Source organism: Anabrus simplex, chromosome 4 (genome assembly GCF_040414725.1).
Source record: "Anabrus simplex isolate iqAnaSimp1 chromosome 4, ASM4041472v1, whole genome shotgun sequence".
Classification (NCBI taxonomy): domain Eukaryota; kingdom Metazoa; phylum Arthropoda; class Insecta; order Orthoptera; family Tettigoniidae; genus Anabrus; species Anabrus simplex.
Genome location: NC_090268.1, coordinates 431177875 through 431200447, shown reverse-complemented (window position 1 = coordinate 431200447; position 22573 = coordinate 431177875). Strand labels below are relative to the sequence as shown.

The window sequence follows — 22573 nt, the reverse complement described above, 5'->3', positions numbered from 1 at the left end:
GTAATTTCAGTACTTTCAATGTTACATACCTAGGTCGAGTCATAAGTCATGGCAACTATTTTTTTTTCTCGCGAACAGGAGACAACACGGAAAATCTAAGATATGCATTTGGAAACGTACGGTATGTACTTGTGTATGATGCCACTAGATGGTGTATGAAAATAACAGTGTGGGTCTAAGCATGCTCCCAAGTTCAGTGTGTGAGTGAGAGCATCACAAATTGGAAATCAACAAGCAGGAGCAACGATCGTATATTAAAACAGCAGTTCTCCGCAGCAGAAATGCACGCCAATGCCATGCAGAACTGCGGGAAGCATTAGGTGTGCCTGCTATGCCCTAAAGAACAGTGGTGAGGTGTGTGGAGACATGAGGACATCGTAACAGCATTTCGGAGAGAGGTGTCACACGTTAGCAATACACATGCAGCGAATGGTATTCAGCACCTGCTCCACCGCTGGCAACGCGCAGTGAAAACCTTGGGTGATTATTTTGAAGGTCTGGAACCAGTGGAGACCTGTCCTTTGTACGTAGTCATGTGTATTTTCTGTCTATACCATAATAAATCAATGTTTACCAATGGCCTGTGTTGTATCACTTTCCTACAAGAATCTCCTGAAGACTGAATTTGTCTTCAGGCACTATGCATAAGTACATGCCCTATATTTCCAAATGCATATCTCAGATTTTCCATGTTGGCTCCTGTTCGCGAGAAGAAAAAAAAAATAGTTGCCATGACTTATGACTCGACCCTTGTAAACAGAATTAAAATATTACTCTGGGCATAAAATGTTTTCACTTTTGGAATGCATACTAGCACAGCTACTTGTACGTAACACCTCAAAGACTTCCCTGCCACTGTGATAGATTCCATTGTAATTTCTTGAATTTTAACTGTAATGAGGTAAAAATACTGCCAGTACAAATCAGTAAACCACTTGCTTATTTTCTTTCAGATTAGCAAGATGACTGCCTCTGAAGAATGTGCTAGTGGTTGACCGTAGCACTAACACAAAGGTTTTTTGCGATGGGAAGATGAGAAAGCGCTAGGATTGGGAAGGTAGTGGCCGTGGTCTTAATTAAGGTGCAGCCCCAGCATTTGCCTGATGTGAAAATGGGAAATCATAGAAAACTGTCTTCAGGGCTGCTGATGGTGGGATTCAAATCCACTATCTCCCGAATACAAGCTCACAGCTATAAATAGTTTTGTGGCTACTTAGTTTGATAATAATAATAATAATAATAATAATAATAATAATAATAATAATAATAATAATAATAATAATAATATGTATTTCGAATTTTGCAAGTGTTCTCATTTCGGACTGAATTCGCCATTTAATAATTGTTGCATTCTGTTTTTTTTGAAAGGCCAAACAGGCCAAGATATGAGACAATTATGCCCAAAAATACAGTATTTACATCATGTGGAATGCAGCAAAATAAATCAGTGCACTTACCTTTTGATGAGAATGTTCTTTCATGTGTGTTTTCAGTTCAAAATATGACGGATAAACTGCATTACAATACTGACAGACATATGATCGATCTATGATTACGCATGTTTCTTTCTCATTCTCCTGTCCACTTATGGCATTTGCCTGAAAAAGAAAATGCACCATTAATTCACTTATGATAAGGAAATTAAGAAATTTTATCTCGGGGGCAATTCAACATATAAGCATATGGATTCCACTAGCTGTGTAGGAAATATTCACTTTCCTGCCATCTGTTGACTGTCCATAAACTATTAGTACAGTTTGAAGCATAGTGTTTTGTCTTGGAGTGACCTTCTTTCAATGGTAATGTGTTTGGGTAGTACATAACAGAAGTTCACTTTGCTATCCTATGATCAGCTGACAGTGACCAGCATGGCAGGCACATTACAGGTTTATACTTGTCTGAGAAAAGTTTAGTTAAGATATTAGCTGAAAGTAGTGATGAGAATAAGTAAAAAGATGATTATGTACAGCTTAAAAGCAGTTATCACGTGATCAATGAAAACAGTAGTGAAGGTGTTAGAGATTATCAATTTGAGTGGTCATGGACACCTGTTATTCACAATTTCTTCTTCTTCTTCTTCTTCTTCTTCTTCTTCTCCTCCATGTGCTCGCAGAACGCTGGCGATCAGTAGAACGATCTGTTATTTGCTCATAGTAGCTGTTCTGATTAGAATAAGCTTCATCACCTCAAACCTCTGGTTCAAGTTGCCGACCATGATGTCATACTTTGCCCCAGACCATGTTTTCCATTAATTTCCCTCTGAGTATTATTTGAAGGTAGTATTTACTATTCTGCATCATATGACTAAAGTCATCCCTTCCGATATATCTAGGCTGCCAGGGAAAAAGAGTATAAGTTAGAAAATGTTCAAAGTAAGATAAGTCTACAGTGTGAGTCTTTGAAGAGATTCCAATCTTTGGTCTAAGCAGTTTAAGTCAGAACTAAACTATATGCACAATACAGTATTTCATTTGGTCCTAACAGTACACATAGCAATGAAGGTTAGCAGGCAAAGAAAAAGTATGAATATTATGTTGGATGGAAAGAAAGTAGCAGAAGTGGATCATTTCCAATATCTTGGCAGCACTGTAACTTGGGATGGCCATTGCTCAGATGAAATCACCAACAGAATTCAGAAAGGAGCTCATTTGTACCATCAAGTCAGGAACCTCCTCTGGGACAGCCAACTTAGTTTTATATCTAAGAAAACTTTGTATCAGGCCTACTTTGTACCAATAACAACAAACAGTCTGGAAGCTTGCACCATCAACAGAAGGGATAACAGCAAACTCCAGGTTGCAGAAATGAAATTCCTGAGATCAATGCTGCAGAAAAGGAGACGAGATAAGATCCGGAATGAAAAGGTCTGCGAAGACATCCAAGTGATACCACTCAACAAAATTCTAGCAACATCAAGACTAAGATGGTTTGGCAAAGATCTGGAGGGAAAGTGACCTAGGAGCAGTCTAAGGACACGATGGATCTCCCAAATAAAAGATGATCTGCAAGAAAGAGGAGTGGAATTGAGTAAAGTTGAAGAAGTAGAAGTAGTGTACTTGCATAGACATAAGTGGAGAGCGCTCTGCACCGCACCGGGAAACTGGAGACGGTTAAATGATGATGATGATGATGATGATAAGTACCCGATGTTAATATCCATCTCGGGGAAAAGGGTACAAGTCATTTTCTGATTTATACTCATCTTCCCTGGCAGCCATGATATTGCTCTAGAGGTCCAGAGCGAATAATTTCATCTTCATTTAGGGTTTTTGTAAAGGACACTTCTGTGCCTGAATTATGGTCACACAGAAATTAAATAAAGATAAACCACTCTGTAATAGTTGTAGAAATATACACTCAATCAAAGACAAAGCCAGTGCAATGTAGTATCAAGTGTACAAAAAGTTTCACAAACAGTATGTGGTGGTTCAAGAGCACCCCAGTCACTTCACTGGCATTTTTTTTTTTAGGGAACATTGGAGACGAATAAAGAAATTTGCACAGAAAAAAAAAGAGTGAAGGTAAGTGAAGCATCAGCAGTACAACCCACCAAACACAGATGCAGTAATCCTAAAAGTGACTGTGGGGGCTCTGGCAGCTCCCAGTAAAGGCTTGGTACGGTAACTCTATTCCAATTTAGTGTTTGAATGGAAATGATAAATGCAGATGTAATACAGGATAGTTCAACTTTCATTTTGCATGGTGAAATATTTTCTAATTGATGTACTTTTTGCCCATTTTGGTAAATGATCCCTCGTTTGAATTATTGATGGCGTGTTTTATATTGCATTGCAAACAAGCATTCAAGTCCAAAACGAAAGGTGAGGACATATTTTCATAATAAGCGCATGCAAAACGTGGCAGACAGTTGTTATCTCATTATTATCATTATTATTATTATTATTTTGTAACTACAAAGACAAACACACGCGATGCTGTCGATTGTGTAGACTATTTTATTAACAAATTATATACACATTATACACACATGATCCTTGCACTAATAAACTGCCATCTTGAACAAAACACTGCTACGATGAAGAAGAAGAAGAAGAAGAAGAAGAAGAAGAAGACTGCAACATTCGCATGTCAACCAACACAACATAAGTTCACATACTTGACTAACGAATTTCACTAACTCTCGCTAACAACTCAACTCCAACTCCCAAGACTGCCTGGCCAGGCTTTTAGAAAAGTATGACACAACATGTTTTTCTCGTAATTTCTAGAGTCTCTAATAACATATTTACAAATGAATCAAATATTCTGTAACTCTCTAGTGACAAAGATATGCTGTTCCGGACTATTACCCTGTGTTGCACAACATTACATTGGATTTATACAGGTAAAAATAAATTATATACTATTAATTACGTGTTCTTACATTAAATAAACTCATATTAATATACATACAGCAGACGTGTCGTGACATAACCTCATGTTTTGTTACGACCACGATTTATACCAAATAAAGTCTGACATAACTACGTAAATAATAATAATTGAGCTTGATAGTTTCATTATTTACCCATGGGTTAGAGAATAGTTTCCAAGGGTCTACGGAATCTTGACCAAAATACAGGTTATCACCGTAATATCCACGTATACCATTAGTTTACAATTGAATTAAAAATCTAACAAGTTCCACCTTTTTCAATACAAAATACAATGTTGTTGGAGGGTTTTTTACAACATAAATTTCATTACAGAACTAATTTCGGTGTTCCTCTAGACACCATCATCAGCTGCATAGTAAATGAAAAAACTTGGCGATATAAACATGAACAACAACAACATATTACTATACTTAACTCCTTAACATCTATATTATGCTAGGTTAAAAATTCTAATTTGTAACAAGAAAAACCTTGTAAGTCAAAAATATAAAATCTCCGAGTTCTTTCAAATTCCGTAGTGGCTATTAATCTACACAATCGTAAATGTCAGGTTTTTATATGATCTTAAAATTGAGGAATGAAGTTGAAGACAGTCCTTTAATGTTAAAATGTTCATTTCATATATACGCCGATAGCCATTTGTTGGATAAAAACTCGTTGTGTACAATAAAAATCATTAAACTGCGCCGTCTTCTTAACTTTGTTGGTGTGCAGAAACGTAGTTTTTATGCTGTAAACGTAATGGTTGGAACTGTGATTTTAATTTGTCCTACCGTATTTCACGGCATAATCGTCGCACTTTTTATACAAAAAATTTCGAAAAAAAATTGTAGGGTGCGACCATTATACGATGAATATTTAATACCAGTATTTGTATTACTCAAAAAATGTACTTATAACTAAATTGTATTTGATACAAATTTAAGATGCACGTAATACTCGCGTTTATACATCAAAATAATTGAAATAGTCTAAAACAAAATTCATAATTTTTCGCAACAATTCGGCGAACGTCTTTCCAACCTGAAAATAAAAATGAACGTATTAAGTTAATTTGTCATTAATTTGAGTATTAAAGTTAAAATATTACACTTGCAAAAAATTATCGCTCTGTTGTGAAATGCGGACTTACCGGTACGCAATTTATTCCAAATCTTCGGTGTCGCTATCGCAGGTTTCGCTATCCGATACGCCGTCCTCGCCTCTGTTAATACGAGTATCAGATTCTTCGTCTCCCTGCCACACTGCGTCATCTTCGGAACCGCCTAGTGCATTCGAAATCCCAGTCCTTTTGAAGCTCTTGGAGACTAGTTCAGGTGGTATAAGATCCCAACTCTTCTTCACCCACGAGCATAACAAGTCCAAGGGTGGACGCCTGATATTTCCGGCGGGCGTCAATTGCTGATCGCCGCTCATCATCCACTCGTTGTAAAATCGATGTAAGTGGTCTTTAAAGGGTTTATTAACACATACGTCTAGTGGCTGCAAAGCAGATGTTAGGCCACCAGGAATGACTATCTGTCGTGTCTTATTTGTAGTGAGAATTTGCTTCACTTCGTTCACGAGGTGACCTCGGAAACTATCTAAAACAAGCAGAGCTGATTGTTTTAGTAGTGCACCAGGTCTTCTATTCCACACAGTTTTAACCCAGTCCAGCATGAGTTCTACGTCCATCCAACCCTTTGGTTGCACTCGTACATGAATTCCACGGGGAAACTGTATATTCTTAGGCATCGTTTTCCTCTTGAAAATGATGTAAGGCGGCAACTTTCTCCCGTCAGCTGTAATGGCTAGCATTGCCGTGCATCGCAACTTCTCACTACCGCTGGTTTTCATTAATACACTCCACGATCCTTTTAGCGCAATAGTGCTGTTGCGAGGCATATCAAAAAAGATTGGAGTCCGATCGGCATTACCGATTTGAGAAAGCAAGCACGAAGTTTCCTTGCGCAAACGTATGACAAATCGGTGAAAATTTACAATCTTGTCCGTGTAATAAGCAGGCAACTTTTGGCTTAGTGTTGTTCTCCTTCGGACTGACAGATTGTGTTGTCGCATGAACCCCTTAATCCACCCACGAGTCGCCTTAAACTGAGTTACCGGTATGTTGTGTTTGCGCGCTACCCCCTGTCCCTTAATTTGTAACATTTCATATGATACACTGCAGCCATTGTTACGTATTTCACTGACGTACCTAAACACTTCTTCGTCAATTATAGGAAACTTCCCTGTTTTAGGACCTCTAAACGTGCGTCTAGAAGGGTTTGTGCTTTTTAGCTTGTTTTTTTACTTTCTGCCAGTCACGCACCAACTTTTCACTCACAGAAAACTTTCTTTCTGCAGCTCTGTTCCCGTGCTGTTCAGCGAAGGCAATTACGCTTAGCTTGAAGCCCGCAGAATAGTTTCTATATTTACCCATAATCGCTTATAAATGCTTCACACGTTAATGTTTTGCGATATAAATGACTTTCCGTAATTGTTCACTATTAAAACAAATTATTTCTGTAAACACCCAAAACACAAATTAAAAACTTAAATTCTCACGCACACATGTCTACAGTAATCACGTAAATCTGAAACAAATAAATGCATCTGTGATCTGTCCATTCCAGAGCAGCCAATACTGTTAGGCAGCAAGGAAGCATGCAACAATTTATCAGTTTAGCTCGTTGGTTGCAACACACTACTGCGCTTGCGCAAAGCTCGCAAACCGGAGCTCTAGCTAGCGCGGTGTAAATCTACTGTATAGTTGACTGTATTCCGAGACGTCAGTAACAAACATTCATTTTTTTCAATTTCTTTTAAACATACGGTAATTATTTCTTCCCAGTTATTGATGATTTTACATTACATTATTGACGAGTTTATAAAATAAAACTTTAATAGCATTGGATAATAATTATCTTGACTGCTTGGATAAAAGTTTTCATCCCATGCCCGGACACTTATGACGTAGTAGTAAGATAAGAGTCTAGCGATGACAACTGAGACATCGTAAATAATTCGGCTGAATAATTCCGTGGAAATCTGCGTTATCGTCTTGGATTTCACTTCATGTGCAATAACACAGGAGCCGGCCCCATGGTGTAGGGGTAGCGTGCTTGCCTCTTACACGGAGGCCTCGGGTTCAATTCACGGCCGGGTCAGGGAATTTTACCTGTATCTGAGGGCTGGTTGAAGGTCCATTCAACCTACCTAGCCGGTATTTCCTGGCGACGTTGCCGATAAGCGATAACTTACAGCCTTACGTATTTCAAATGGGAACTCATAATATGTAGGTGGTGAATAAATAGTACACTGTCTCACGACCACGTTGTCAAACTGCCGATAGTCTACCGGTAAGCCATGCGTCGTACATATACCGGTATTATTTATTTATACGTTGTGCAACATGTCGCAAACGTGACTGTGTTGCCAAATTGCCCATAAACCATACACGTATTTAAATTGCGCATTCATGTGCAACTTACGTTGCAGTTCCATTTACCTTTTAACCAGATTAGTGAACAAAATTTGGACGTGCGACGATTATGTAATTAAAGGTTTAAAGTCCGATTTTTGTATTGAAAATAAAGGATGCGACGATTACGCGGTGGCGACGATTATGCCGTGAAATACGGTAATTAGGCGGGCATAGCTTCTCAGTTCAATGCAACCCTGTAATGATGAAAGCCCAATGTTAATACAAAAGCAAGAAAAATTGATGAAGAACTGATAGGATCAAACTATTGATGAGGCCAACTCACCTTCTACGGCTGTATACTTCGCGTGACAACTGCAGCACAACGAGTGTGTCTGCTCGTATCATGTGCTATGTGATGAAGAGCTAAGGAGAGGGAAGTAGGGGCGGCAAGGGAGATGTTTCTAGAACACTGACGATGTAGGAGAGGGTCCGGGGGGCGTTGTGGACGAAGACCGTAGTACGAAAAACTGTTTCGTAGAGTTCGAAAGACGTTCAAATTTTCTGGAATTCTTAGCTTTTCAAGTAATAGAATCAAGCAATCCTATAATACTTTGGGTTTCTCCGAAATTTCATTCAGATTAAGGTTAGCGTTATAATACTGGTCTAGATGTAGATTACGCTTCCGTAATGTCAAGCCTCGGTCCTTTAGCTAGTCTTTCCACGATCTCAAGGTCTTTATTTATGTCTGTGAATTTATGTTTGTACTCATGGATATGCTGGCCTATGGCTGAAAATCTATTATATTTTACGGCGTTAAGGTGTTCTTGATACCTGACATTAAAGCTACGTCCAGTTTGCCCTATATATCCGCTTCCACAGTCTCTACATTCTAACCTATATACACCTGATTTCGAGTATGGATTGACTTTATTAACAACTGAAGCATTATATAAAACTGCTGTACTTCTGTTATCTGTCTTGAACGCAATCCTAATATTACGTTTCTTGAGAATATTTGTAATTCTATAAATTTCTTTATTAAACGTGAAGGTCACAATTTCTTTTAGTTCTGGTTTATCTTTAATCAGGTTTGTGTGAGGGCGATATTTAAATTTATTTATTATTTGCTCTATAAAATCCCCTTTAAAACCGTTAGCTTTAGCCATGGATCGAATGACGTTCATTGGACATTGGTATGCTAAATGCGCGATTCACCAAGCTGTTACAGGTTGCGCATTTGTGAGCTGAGGGGTGTATCAAATCCTGTCGTATTGCGACTGAAGTTTGTGTGGGCTTTCTGTAAACGCTAAAAGAAAATGAAGCGAGCCTATTGATCTTTAGGTCCAGATAATTAATGGATTATTCTATTTCAGATTCCAAAGTAAATTTTACATCAGTATCTATTGTATTAAGATTATTAAGAGTAGTAGAGGTGTTGGTTATGTGTTCATCCAGAATAACAAGAGCATTGTCTACGTACAGTGAAACCTCGATTCTCCATTTTTCGAGGGACCATGAAAATAAAACGTACAACACGGGAAAACGGAAAATCTGGGAATGAATGAAAACCATCAACAATTTGGCTAAACATCACAAAAATGAAATATGTATAATTATATTCTTACAAAAACTCCTAAACTAAACCAAACCAAACTACAGCCCCAGTGGAACTTTGCTTGCCAAGCGACCGCTGCTCAGCCCGAAGGCCTGCAGATTACGAGGTGCGCTTGGTCAGTGCGATGAATCCTCTCGGCCGATATTCCCGGCTCTGTAGATCGGGGTCGCCATCTCACCATTAGATAGTTCCACAATTAAAGGTAATCGCGTAGGCTGAGTGGAGCTGGAATCAGACTTATATCCAGGTAAAATTGCCTGACCTGGTCGCAATCGAACCCGGGCCCTCTGGATGAGAGGCGGGCATGTTAGACCGCGAAACCGCATTAATTACCGGTACGCGAGTTCAAAATCTCGATACTTTATATTCAATTTTACAGGGGAATCTTCGTCAGTTTCCCTTGAAAACTTCTTTCAGTTCAGCAACTTTGATTAGGCTAGCCAAACACTTCGAAAAATCTAATAACGCCAAGCCAAACGACAAATGACCACAAGTAGTTTTTAATTCTCTCATCTAATATAATAAAGCACATTAGATACAAAAGCACCCAAAAATGATGGCGAAATCCTTTCATTTCTTAATCTTTCATTGTAATTTGGTCTTCGGTATACTGTTCGTAGTCAGTTTCTGGAAATCTCGTACCGCGCAAATTAGGCCTACATCGACTTTTAAAGGTTACAAGTGATAAAAATCATTGTTATCCGTATTGAAGATACTGAATGTAGGATGTTAAAAGGTTTGTTTTTTTCACCTATTCAATACATATAAATTTTATAATTTAGGAATTTATTGTAGATTCCACTTGAGACATGTTTCGCCCTTCATTGAGGGCATCATCAGTCAAAATATCACCTCAAGGTAAAAAATCAGGTAACTGGTTAGTAGTAGACATGTACAAATTAATACATATTATTAACAACATACAAAAATTAAGTATGGGAAATAGTTGCACAAAAGTGATGGTTGAACATGTAGGTTTATAGATGAAAGGTCAGCACCAATGCCTAAAATTAACATAGTAGAGTTCTGCAGTGGTGCTCTAATGTAAATATTTTTAACTTTTTATTATCATATAATTGCGTCAACTGTTTCTCCAGAGCACCACTGCAGAACTCTACTATGTTAATTTTAGGCATTGGTGCTGACCTTTCATCTATAAACCTACATGTTCAACCATCACTTTTGTGCAACTATTTCCCATACTTAATTTTTGTATGTTGTTAATAATATGTATTAATTTGTACATGTCTACTACTAACCAGTTACCTGATTTTTTACCTTGAGGTGATATTTTGACTGATGATGCCCTCAATGAAGGGCGAAACATGTCTCAAGTGGAATCTACAATAAATTCCTAAATTATAAAATTTATATGTATTGAATAGGTGAAAAAAAACAAACCTTTTAACATCCTACATTTTAAAGGTTATGTTGAACTCGAAAACACGGTTTCGAATGTAGGTATCGATTCTTAAAAGTTCCCGAATGGATTATATTCAATTCTGCGCGTTACAAATCCAATCAACTTGGAAAGATAAAAGAAATATCAAAACTTCAGAAATTACGGTTATTCGTGACCTTGAGGTCATCTGGAAAGCGCGCTCGCTGCATATGTCAGTACGAGTTTGAAATGATACCAACCATTTAAAACATAACGTGCGCAAATAAAACGACTGCGGTTTTTGGTATTTTAACACGAAAACGTAAAATTCCCTGTCTTTCATTAGGACCTAAACAGTAATAGGCAATCCCAAGACCTCCCATAGCTTTCTTTTTTTAATGTAAGGTGCAACATCTATTTTGGTCTCGCTAACATAATCATGTACGATAATATCAAAAATACTGAATTTGTATTAAGAAGGAGCAGTTTCGATTCCTGCCTGAAAGCCCAGTTACTCTGCAGTGCCCTGAGCAAAATCTGTACAGATATTCAAGAAGAGAATAAACAGCAACAGAGAAAATAAATGAAATGTTAGAGGGCATTCGACCAGTGCAGGTTATTGTATATAAAAAAAATGTGTGTGAATAAATTAATTCCATCTCCTGGTCTAAGGAGTTTGGACAGCCAAAGTAGGGGACTGCCTGTAGGGGTGAAGTACAGTGGGGACTTCGAGGGCCCTGGGACCGCTACGGTAGCTGTGAAGGCCCTTCAGGAACTCTGAAAAGTGGTGGCAAAAGGGACTCTGGTTAAGACGCAGCAGGTCGTTATGCTACTTAGGATCCAGAACGGGTAAAAAAAAAAAAAAAGTAAATAAATAAATGCAATGTAAATATTAATGTTATACCAGTTGTATAGTATCATTTGAAGTAATTCCACATACTGTATATCATTTGACTATATTTGTAAGTAGGACAGGATATATTATAAGTAGAATTTTGTAAACAATATAAATTTATTAAGGATGAGCTGTGTGTTTAATAGAAAACATTGTTAGCGTAAATTGTATAATATTGTATTATAGGAAAAATTTTCTTCTCTTGTTAATTTAATATTTAGTGCTTGACAATAATGTATTTTAGTGTACCATTTGCCACCGAGGTAGACACCTCATTTGCAAATAAAGAGATTTTGATTTTTTTTGATTTGAAGTGCCGAAAACCTCTTCGACAGTACGATCGAAAAAATGTAAAAATATAAACATCTAACCATGGACATAATATGGACGTTTTATAAGTGCGAACATTTGACGAAACTCGTTCCGTCTTCAAGCAGAGGTGTCGAAATCCACCGTGTCTCCTTGCAATTGTTGTGACCACTCTCTGCTTTATGATTTTCCGAGATTCTCTAAACAATACCACCCGAATGCGACGCTAAGATCGTCCCTTATGCAAGTTCACCGCCGATCGCTTTTCCAGTACCGGTACAGTACTTCCTTTAATAACGCCAAGATCCATAAATATGCCACAGCCGTCCTTTCGTGAGATACAGTTTATTAAAGAACGATTGATCGAGGATTTAGCGTTGATGGGACTGGAATTTCTGGACGGTTGATCCGGGAAATCGTTTCTTCGAGGAACGGATAATGCGGGACTTTTACAATGTGTTTTAATTACGATGTTCGCGGGACCACGTAATTTGAACGCATATTCCGGGAAAACGTATTTTCCGGGAACGGATAATCGAGGTTCCACTGTACCTGGACCAAAATAGAACATTCATAAATTTGTCATCATTAATGATTTGCGTACCTTCTAAAAAATCTAAATAAATTTCTGCCAAAATTCCTGTTTAGTTTGCAATAAGAGAACTGACCTTGAAGGTTTTCCAATATTTATGAGATGTAAGGAAAAATGAAACGAAACGGCGTAAAAGTTGCGCTTTTTAATTTCATTGCGTATATAACGATTGCAATATTTTCATACCGTTATGTATAGTACGAGCATGTCCGGCTCCATGGCTAAATGGTTTGCATGTGTTGGCCTTCAGTTCAAGGGGTCACGATTGAGTCGCGGATTTTAATTGTCGTTGGTTAATTCTGACAGTTCAGAGGCTGTGTGTGTGCGCTGACTTCCGCATTAGGAAGATGTACAATATTAGAAGGATCCACCTTTCAATACTTCGTTGTAAGTTGAACTAAAAAGAAGTCACAACTTGTTTATTGGGACCGGTTTCGACACATTACAAGTGTCATCATCAGCCAAATAGTAAAGTAGGGCAAGATATAAAGATCTTAAAACAACTAATACATTGAACACAGGCAAAAAATTAACATTGATTCATATCGTAGCAATTCAGTTAATGTCCAAAACACAATGATCGCAGTCAAGAGAGTCTTGCGCCGAAAACAAATATAGTTGAAGTTCATTTTTTTTTTTGCTAGTTGCTTTACGTCGCACCGACACAGATAGGTCTTATGGCGACGATGGGACAGGAAAGGCTAGGAGTGGGAAGGAAGCGGCCGTGGCCTTAATTAAGGTACAGCCCCAGCATTTGCCTGGCGTGAAAATGGGAAACCACGGAAAACCATTTTCAGGGCTGCCGACAGTGGGGTTCGAACCTACTATCTCCCGAATACTGGATACTGGCCGCACTTAAGCGACTGCAGCTATCGAGCTCGGTAGATGAAGTTCACAAGCAGGTCAAGTATGCACTCATGTAGAGTCGTTGCTAGACAGGTCTTGAAGGCATTTGTTTCTCAGGCCGAAGAGTAAAAGGTGACGTAATTGAAGTATTAGGAAAACAGTGTAGGATTTAATTTCGTAAAATTCAAAGTAGATATATTTGAGAATAATTTAAAACATTAAAAAGAATAAAGCCAAATAAAAATATATTAAAAATAGGAAGAAATAATAAAAGAAAATTGCAATGTGAGGTTCAACTCGAAACAACTTGCCGTAGTAATTGATAGATGAATGGGAGATGATAAAGAAAAGGTTGGGGAACGTTTATTAGAGGGCGGTTGTGGTGGTGGTGGTTTTTGTTATTAGAGGAAGTACAAATGGGTAAATATCTTCTATATAACACTAAACCGAGGGAAAAAGAGGAAGAGGTCCGACACTTCGAAAAATGAAGAAATCGGTAAAGGGAGACAAGGGCCACGAAGGGCGTGAAAATGAAAGACTCCCTAGCCCTCGCAAACCTAATAGCGTCGGGGTCGGAAAAGAACAAGAGTTGACCAAGGGAGGTCGGACAGGATAGATGAAAGTGAGGAGCCTGGCACGAGTAAGTGGAAGCAATGCCAGGACTCAGCTAAGGGCCCCGTGGTCGCCAACCCACGCTCCGAAGTTCAGAGCCCCTGGGGGGTTAGAGAGTGGGAAGGAAAGGAAAAATGGAAGGGATCCGATATTTCGAAAAATGAAGATATCGGCCAAAGAAAGACAAAGGCCACGAAGGGCGTGAAAATGAAAGACTCCCTAGCCCTCGGAAACCTAATAGCATCGGGGTCGGAAAAGTGTTATATAGAAGATATTTACCCATTTGTACTTCCTCTAATAACAAAAACCACCACCACCACCACCACCACCACCACCCTCTAATAAACGTTCCCCAACCTTTTCTTTATCATCTCCCATTCATCTATCAATTACTACGGCAAGTGTTTTGAGTTGAACCTCACATTGCAATTTTCTTTTATTATTTCTTCCTATTTTTAATATATTTTTATTTGGCTTTATTCTTTTTAATGTTTTAAATTATTCTCAAACTTATATATCTACTTTGAATTTGACGAAATTAAATCCTACACTGTTTTCCTAAGACTTCAATTACGTCACCTTTTACTCTTCGGCCTGAGAAACAAATGCCTTCAAGACCTGTCTAGCAACGACTCTACATGAGTGCATACTTGACCTGCTTGTGAACTTCAACTATATTTGTTTTCGGCGCAAGACTCTCTTGACTGCGATCATTGTGTTTTGGACATTAACTGAATTGCTACGATATGAATCAATGTTAATTTTTTGCCTGTGTTCAATGTATTAGCTGTTTTAAGATCTTTATATCTTGCCCTACTTTACTATTTGGCTGATGATGACACTTGTAATGTGTCGAAACCGGTCCCAATAAACAAGTTGTGACTTCTTTTTAGTTCAACTTACAACGAAGTATTGAAAGGTGGATCCTTCTAATATTATACATCTTCTTATTTCTCTATTCAATACGGAACGATCATGAAGTTTTTAACTTTAAATGATTACGCATTAGGATTCATCTTAGGTATACCTGTAGCTGCATTTTCACAAGCGCGTAGATCGCCTATCACGCGACAAGAAAGATCTGAGGCCACACATCATTATTATATTTATATGACAAATAATGTTATTTAATGTCAAGAATGACAATGCCCAAATACAGTACCCATATTTTATTATTTTGCTTTCGCCCTATTTTATGTCACCGGCGTTTATCGTTTACCCGCATCCATCAACATTTTCCCCCTCCCCCTTGAAAAAACGATGCATTAAGGTTTTACTGTACTTGATTAGTGTTCAAGAAGCAGAGGTACATGTTGGGCTAAAGATGAATGCAACACACGCTCTGTGCGAAGTGACCCAAGATGGATTGCAGGATTGTTTCGACATGGACACTGACAGAAGTATGTGTCTGCCCAAGTGACTTAATGTGAAGGGAGTGGTGTGTAAAGTGTGTCACGTCTGTGCTCGGTTACCTTCTGACTCTACTTGGCATTAATCTAATGCAACTTACCCCATCAGTATTTTCTTCAGTAGGTTTTCCACCATCTTTACGTATGACTTGTAGAGGTTGCTTTGGTAATGTTCTTGATAGACCATTGGGCCAGACCTGCAGAAGGTGAACTTGATGTAATTACAATATATAACAAAAGACTAAAGATAAAAGGCAGTCATTCACTGTCTGTAGATTATGATTTGGGTACATAGATACAATGAAATTTACAAATAGGTTTTCATCTTTTACAAATATACTAAAATTTAATTGACAAGAACTTCAATGTCACATGGACAGGCTGGGATTCAAACTGCAGTGCCACTGGTGAGAACCTAGGATTAATGTTAACCCGCTTATCAAGTTCCTAGACTAAAAAAGAATAGATTTCCTTTGAAATGTGTTATTTTAACATGTGCTTTGCCTTGAATTGGTGAAAAAAATTGAAAGGCCAGAATGATAAAGTACAGATAAAAATTCTTCCCTCAATTGAGCTATATAAATGAGGTTCTGTTAAATCTCAACTGTAAGCCTCTTTCTTAATTAGTCTGCTAAATCCACCAAAATCAGTTCTAATAATGATAATCTTAAAAATTATATGTACAGTACATTGTGAAAGCAATCTTACAAAATGTTATGAAAGTTGCATCAATATGATAAATTCAGGATTCTGCTCTTGAAATGGTTTACCCAGTCACTGAATATTGTGTGCATGGATGGTTGAAGAGTCTCATAACAAAGTGACATCCTGCTAAATCAACCTCCGTATATTATAAAAAATAATCACAACACTCAAAGTTTCTGGCTGCTTATACATAGCACTTCCATTTCTGCATAGAAAAAAAAGAATGCACTTAGCCAAAGTAAGAAAAGTCGGTCGGTCGGTCGGTCGGTCGGTCAGTCAGTCAGTCAGTCAATCCTGATCTGCATTTAGGGCAGTCGCCCAGGTGGCAGATTCCCTATCTGTTGTTTTCCTAGCCCTTTCTTAAATGATTTCAAAGAAATTGGAAATTTATTGAACATCTTCCTTGGTAAGTTATTCCAATCCCTAACTCACCATCCTAAAAATGAATATTTGCCCCAATTTGTCCTCTTAAATTTCAAGTTTATCTTCATATTGTGATCTTTCCTACTTTTAAAGACGCCACTCAAACTTATTCGTCTACTGATGTCATTGAATGCCATCTCTCCGCTGACAGCTCAGAACATACAACCAGCAACATATCACTTACAAGTAACAAGTAACTAATCTCATTTTGTTCCGTATTGAAGATACACTTACATACCACTTAGTTGAGCAGCTCGTCTTCTTTCTCCCAAGTCTCTCCAGCCCAAACTTTGCAACATTTTTGTAATGCTACTCTTTTGTCGGAAATCACCCAGAACAAATCGAGCTGCTTTTCTTTGGATTTTTTCCAGTTCTTGAATCAAGAAATCCTGGTGAGGGTCCAATACACTGGAACCATACTCTAGTTGGGGTCTTACCAGAGACTTATATGCACTCTCCTTTACATCCTTACTACAACCCCTAAACACCCTCATAACCATGTGCAGAGATCTGTACCCTTTATTTACAATCCCACTTATGTGATTATCCCAATGAAGACCTTTCCTTATATTAACACCTAGATACAATGATCCTCAAAAGGAACTTTCACCCCATCAATGCAGTAATTAAAACTGAGAGGACTTTTTCTATTTGTGAAACAACCTGACTTTTAACCCCATTTATCATCATACATTGCCTGCTGTCCATCTCACAACATTTTCGAGGTCACGTTGCAGTTGCTCACAATCTTGTAACTTATTTATTACTCTATACAGAATAACATCATCCGAAAAAAGCCTTACCTCTGATTCCACTTCTTTACTCATATCATTTATATATATAAGAAAACAAAGGTCCAATAACACTGCCTTGAGGAATTCCCCTCTTAATTATTACAGGGTCAGATAAAGCTTTGCCTACTCTAATTCTCTGAGATCTATTTTCTAGAAATATAGCAACCCATTCAGTCACTCTTTTGTCTAGTCCAATTGCACTCATTTTTGCTAGTAGTCTCTCATGATCCACCCTATCAAATGCTTTAGACAGGTCAATCGCGATACAGTCCAATTGACCTCCAGAATCCAAGATATCTGCTATATAGTGCAGGAATTCTACAAGTTGAGCTTCAGTGGAAAAATAACCTTTCCTAAAACCGAACTGCCTTCTATCAAACCAGTTATTAATTTCGGAAACATGTTTAATATAATCAGAAAGAATGCATTCCCAAAGCTTACATGTAACACATGTCAAACTTACTGGCCTGTAATTTTCAGCTTTATGTCTATCATCCTTTCCTTTACACACAGGGGCTACTATAGTAATTCACCATTCATCTGGTATAGCTCCTTCAACCAAACAATAATCAAATAAATACTTCAGATATGGTACTATATCCCAACCCACTGTCTTTAGTATATCCCCAGAAATCTTATCAATTGCAACCGCTTTTCTAGTTCTCAACTTTTGTATCTTATTGTAAATGTCATTGTTATCATATGTAAATTTTAATTCTTCTTTAGTAATAATCACCTCTTCTATCTGGACATTATCCTTGTAACCAACAATCTTTACATACTGCTGACTGAATACTTCTATCTTTTGAAGATCCTCACATACACACTTCCCCTGTTCACTAATTATTCCTGGAATGCCCTTCTTAGGAAATGTTTCTGCCTTAAAGTACCTATATATACCCTTCCAGTTTTCACTGAAATGTTGTATGACTGTCAATTATGCTACCCATCATGTTATCCTTAGCTGTCTTCTTTGCTAGATTCAATTTCCTAGCAAGTTCCTTCAATTTCTCCTTACTTCCACAGTCATTTCTATATTTCTTTCCAATCTGCACCTCCTTCTTATACTCTGAGTCAACTCAAGTCCTAAGTGATACCTTTAATGTTATGTTTGTTATATAAAAGCCCCTTACATTACCCGCTAGGTTCAGGAGGAGACCCGAGATGGGGAATGGGAAAGAGAGGACGTGTTCACTCGAGGAAGGATATTTTCCTTGGTTCTTGAATTGACGTTCGGTATACAATCAAAAGGACCGCTTAGAACTTGAGTTGACGCCGACTACAGTTTCTTTATTTCTCTATTATAATAAGGTGGGTCCTTACCATTTCTTACCACCTTACCACATTCCACAATAATTTGCTTTAAACCCATCCCAGAGTCTCCATTTTTATTTACCATTTTTCCACCGATCATAGTTACTTTTTAAAAACTGCCTCATGCCTGCTTTTGCAGCCATATGGTACTGCCTAATAGTTCTACTTTTAAGACCTTCCTTTCTATCACATTTATTTTTAACCGAGACAAAAACAGCTTAATGATCACTAATACCGTCTATTACTTCGGTTTCTCTATAAAGCTCATCTGGTTTTACCAGCACCATGCCCAGGATATTTTTCCCTCTACTTGGTTCCATCACTTTCTGAATCAGATGTCCTTCCCATATTCGCTTATTTGCCATTTGTTGGTCATGCTTCCTGTTGTTCGCATTTCCTTCCCAATTGACATTTGGTAAATTCAGATCTCCCGCTACCGGTACAATCACATTCCCTTTTTTTTTTTTTTTTTTGCTTTACGTTGCACCGACACAGATATGTCTTATGGTGAGAATGGGACAGGAAAGGCCAAGGACTGGCAAGGAAGTTAAAGTGAGAGAACTATCCTTGCCACTGCGTGCCAGGAAGCTTACTCTATGGAGAGGAGTTGACAACTAGGGCAGGTTTGTGGGTAGAGGTAGTTGGGAGAGGGGAGGAAAGGAAGGCCGGGGCTTGGATTGGAAACGCCTACGGGGGAGGTGTTGGGGGCGGGTCTGGAGGGCTATGCGGTGGGGACATACAGCAAGGCAGGGTGTTATGTAATGCATGGAAGATCGAACGCTTTCTCGTAAACTTAACTAAACTTAGCTAATCGACTAAATACAACGTTAGAAAAAGAAAAACCCAACCCTATCACATATTCTACCTTCACTTTCAACAAAAACGTTTACAGTGTCACCAACATCTTTAAGAAGCATAATGTCAAGATATTCTTTCGTACTAACAATAGGAATGTTGAAATAATACACAACTCTAACACAATAAACAAAAATAACACCTTCTTGAGGTCAGGGGTATACCGGTTTAGTTGCAATAACTGCAATTCCACGTACAGAGGACAGACCGGACGAAACATCAAAGTCAGGTACATAGAACGCGTCAATGCCATTAAATACAATAGGTTTTCGGCAGTGGGCCAACATATGCATGATATGAAACAAACTTTTACCACCATAGACCAAGACTTGGAGATTCTCAGAACCTTAGGAAAAAGCCCTCTCCTAGATGTCACCGAAAATTGCTTCATACACCTCGATCAGTTTTTCAACCCCAATTTAAACTTAAATGAAATTTCTGAGAAACCCAAGGCTCTTTACATCTTTCTAATTATGGTTCTTAAAGATGTTAAGTTTACGAGAAAGCGTTCGATCTTCCACCAATTACGTAACACCCTACCTTGCTATACGTCCCTACCGCATAGCCCTCCAGATCCACCCCCAACACCTCCCCCGTAGGCGTTTCCTCTCCAAGCCCCTTCCTTCCTTTCCTCCCCTCTCCCAACTACCTCTACCCACAAACCTGCTCCAGTTGTCAACTCCTCTTCATAGAGTAAGTTTCCTGGCATGCTGTGGCAAGGCGAGTTCTTACACTTTAACTTTTTATACCTTTGCTTCATTTGACTTGCCCTTCACAGAGCTCCATATTAAAATCAGCTCTCCGTTTTCTCTAGGTTTCACGTTCCACTTGAACTGAGGAACCTCGGTCCTACATATCATCCTAGGACCTACATGTACACTAAAAATCACCTTCCGATGCACATAGTACAATTTTAAGATAAGAAGACCATGCTCAGTGCTCAGATTATTCCTCAGTGCTGTATTTCTCTATGAATAAGATACTTATCCAGATTTTAATGTGTTCATAAAGTTTTATCATACCAAAGCACAACTTTACAGAAAGTGCCCCAACTCATGTACCAAAACAATACAAGACTATTACGCCGCCAACGCGTAGCAATCCTCAGATATTTTATATGAACTACTTTAAATGTGTCATCATACGAATTTTACCTAGTATGTGTGTATTGTTGCTATATGTGAATTTAATCTCTTGTTTGGTTTTACGTAAGGCTGACGATGACACTGAAGACATGTCGAAACCGGTACCTTTATAATAATTAAAATGTTGTAATATAATTTATGTGCAACAGTTTTGTATGTATTGAAAAGGTGGATTCCATAATATTAAATTATTGTTGTAACATTATTATACTTAGAAGAAAGAAGAGCCCCTTCCCTTTAAAGACTAATGCCACAATGCACTATATTATCAATAGAGCAATGATGTGTTCAGTATTTTAATTCTCTAAGGAAGAGCATTTTAACTTCATTATCACCTTTAGTGTTCTCATTATTTTATGTCTGCCAATATTTGTACTTATTATTATTATTATTATTATTATTATTATTATTATTTTTTTTTTTTTAAGCTTAAGATTTTCCAGAATGGAAGGAAACATGTTCTTGTAATGTTTAGCTACAATTTAAGATGACATGTTTGTTTATGCATAAAATCTAGCTACAAAAATAAAAGTATTGGAAGGTGGGAAAAATCCTTTGACCACAGTTGAGTTAAAGCCAATATGGGATTTAAAAAATAAGATTTATAAATTGTATCTAGAACTGTGTAAAATTTAACAACAAAGTATAATATTATTACAACATAAAAGTCACATCAGATGTCCTTTTGAACAGACGATATAAATATCATACAGTATATGTAACAGACAAAATACAAAGCAATTCAGACATACCTTGTGAGTGGCCATATGTTTCTTAACATTAGATTTCTGGGAAAAAGCCCGTCCACAAACAACACACTGGAATGGCTTTTCTCCCGTGTGACTACGGAGATGCTGCTGAAGATCAAAGTTCTTCGCAAATGACTTGGGACAGAAGTTACACTTCAACTGGAAAAGAAAATTTAAAAAATTCAGAATCTTCCGAGGACTTCCAACAAAACAATGCATTCTAAGGTTTGTTCATAATCCCCTCCAGACTGCCCTACAGTTAATCAATCAATCAATCAATGAACATGAAGTCAGCCCCCAGCTGATGAAACATAATCCGCGCATGCGCAGTTGCTACTTGCTACAGAGGACAGGGGTTGATAGTCGTTTCTTGGGGAAGGAGACAACAACACAAAGGCCGTTTTTTAAAACCTATTGAACTCTGCATATTCGCTGGACTGACAACGCATTGAGGCTGGGATTATTTTGGAGGAAATATAGTGTCACATCATATCTTGAGAAATTTCTTATTTACAAGACCATAAGGGTTTAAATATCCATGAAAATAAATGGCTTTCATTCCACAAACTGCAGAACAAGGAATACATTTAAAAAAATGTATTTTATTAGCAACACGGGTCCTTACTCAGTCCGCCTGCTGAGCTGTAACACAGTCTTCTCCTTGCACTTCCTCTTCAATTTTCACATCTATTTGTTCTTCAGGAGCATTTGCTCACATTATTACTAACATTACTACTAATTTCACTAACAAAATTATATTCCTAATCAACATTAGTTTCTAAAAGGGGTTATACATCTGTAAATTGCAGTTATTAACTGGCAGCCATCTTGTTTACAAGCGAATCTCAAAGTATTGAGATAGCTCACTTCAAACAAATATTACCAAGCACACTATCGATATATATTAGCAAAGAGCATTGCAAAATAGAGAGTCCCCACATAAATCACAAATGCAACTCACTCTGACATCTCTTGAGGAAAAGTTGAATTACATAGTTAAGTGAGACACGGAAGAGTTCCATGGCTTGAGCCCAATGAGTTAATAGTGGTGTTTGAAATATTTGGACAATTGATAGGCCTAGAATAATTGCAATTATTGTTAAATTTAAAAATATATCTTCATTCAATA

The 22573-nt window shown here is 37.8% G+C and overlaps 1 protein-coding gene across 1 annotated transcript in view; it reads right to left on the bottom strand.

Annotated features, from left to right (window-relative positions):
* The window catches only part of LOC136872318 (zinc finger protein 341), a 230771-nt gene that overhangs the window by 66572 nt on the left and 141626 nt on the right, over window positions 1–22573 (bottom strand). The window contains exons 7-9 of the mRNA XM_068227436.1: window positions 21448–21603; window positions 15561–15656; window positions 1458–1574 (exon numbers count right to left, since the gene is read on the bottom strand). Coding sequence (XP_068083537.1) covers window positions 1458–1574; window positions 15561–15656; window positions 21448–21603 — 369 coding nt within the window. The remainder of the gene's footprint in view (window positions 1–1457; window positions 1575–15560; window positions 15657–21447; window positions 21604–22573) is intronic.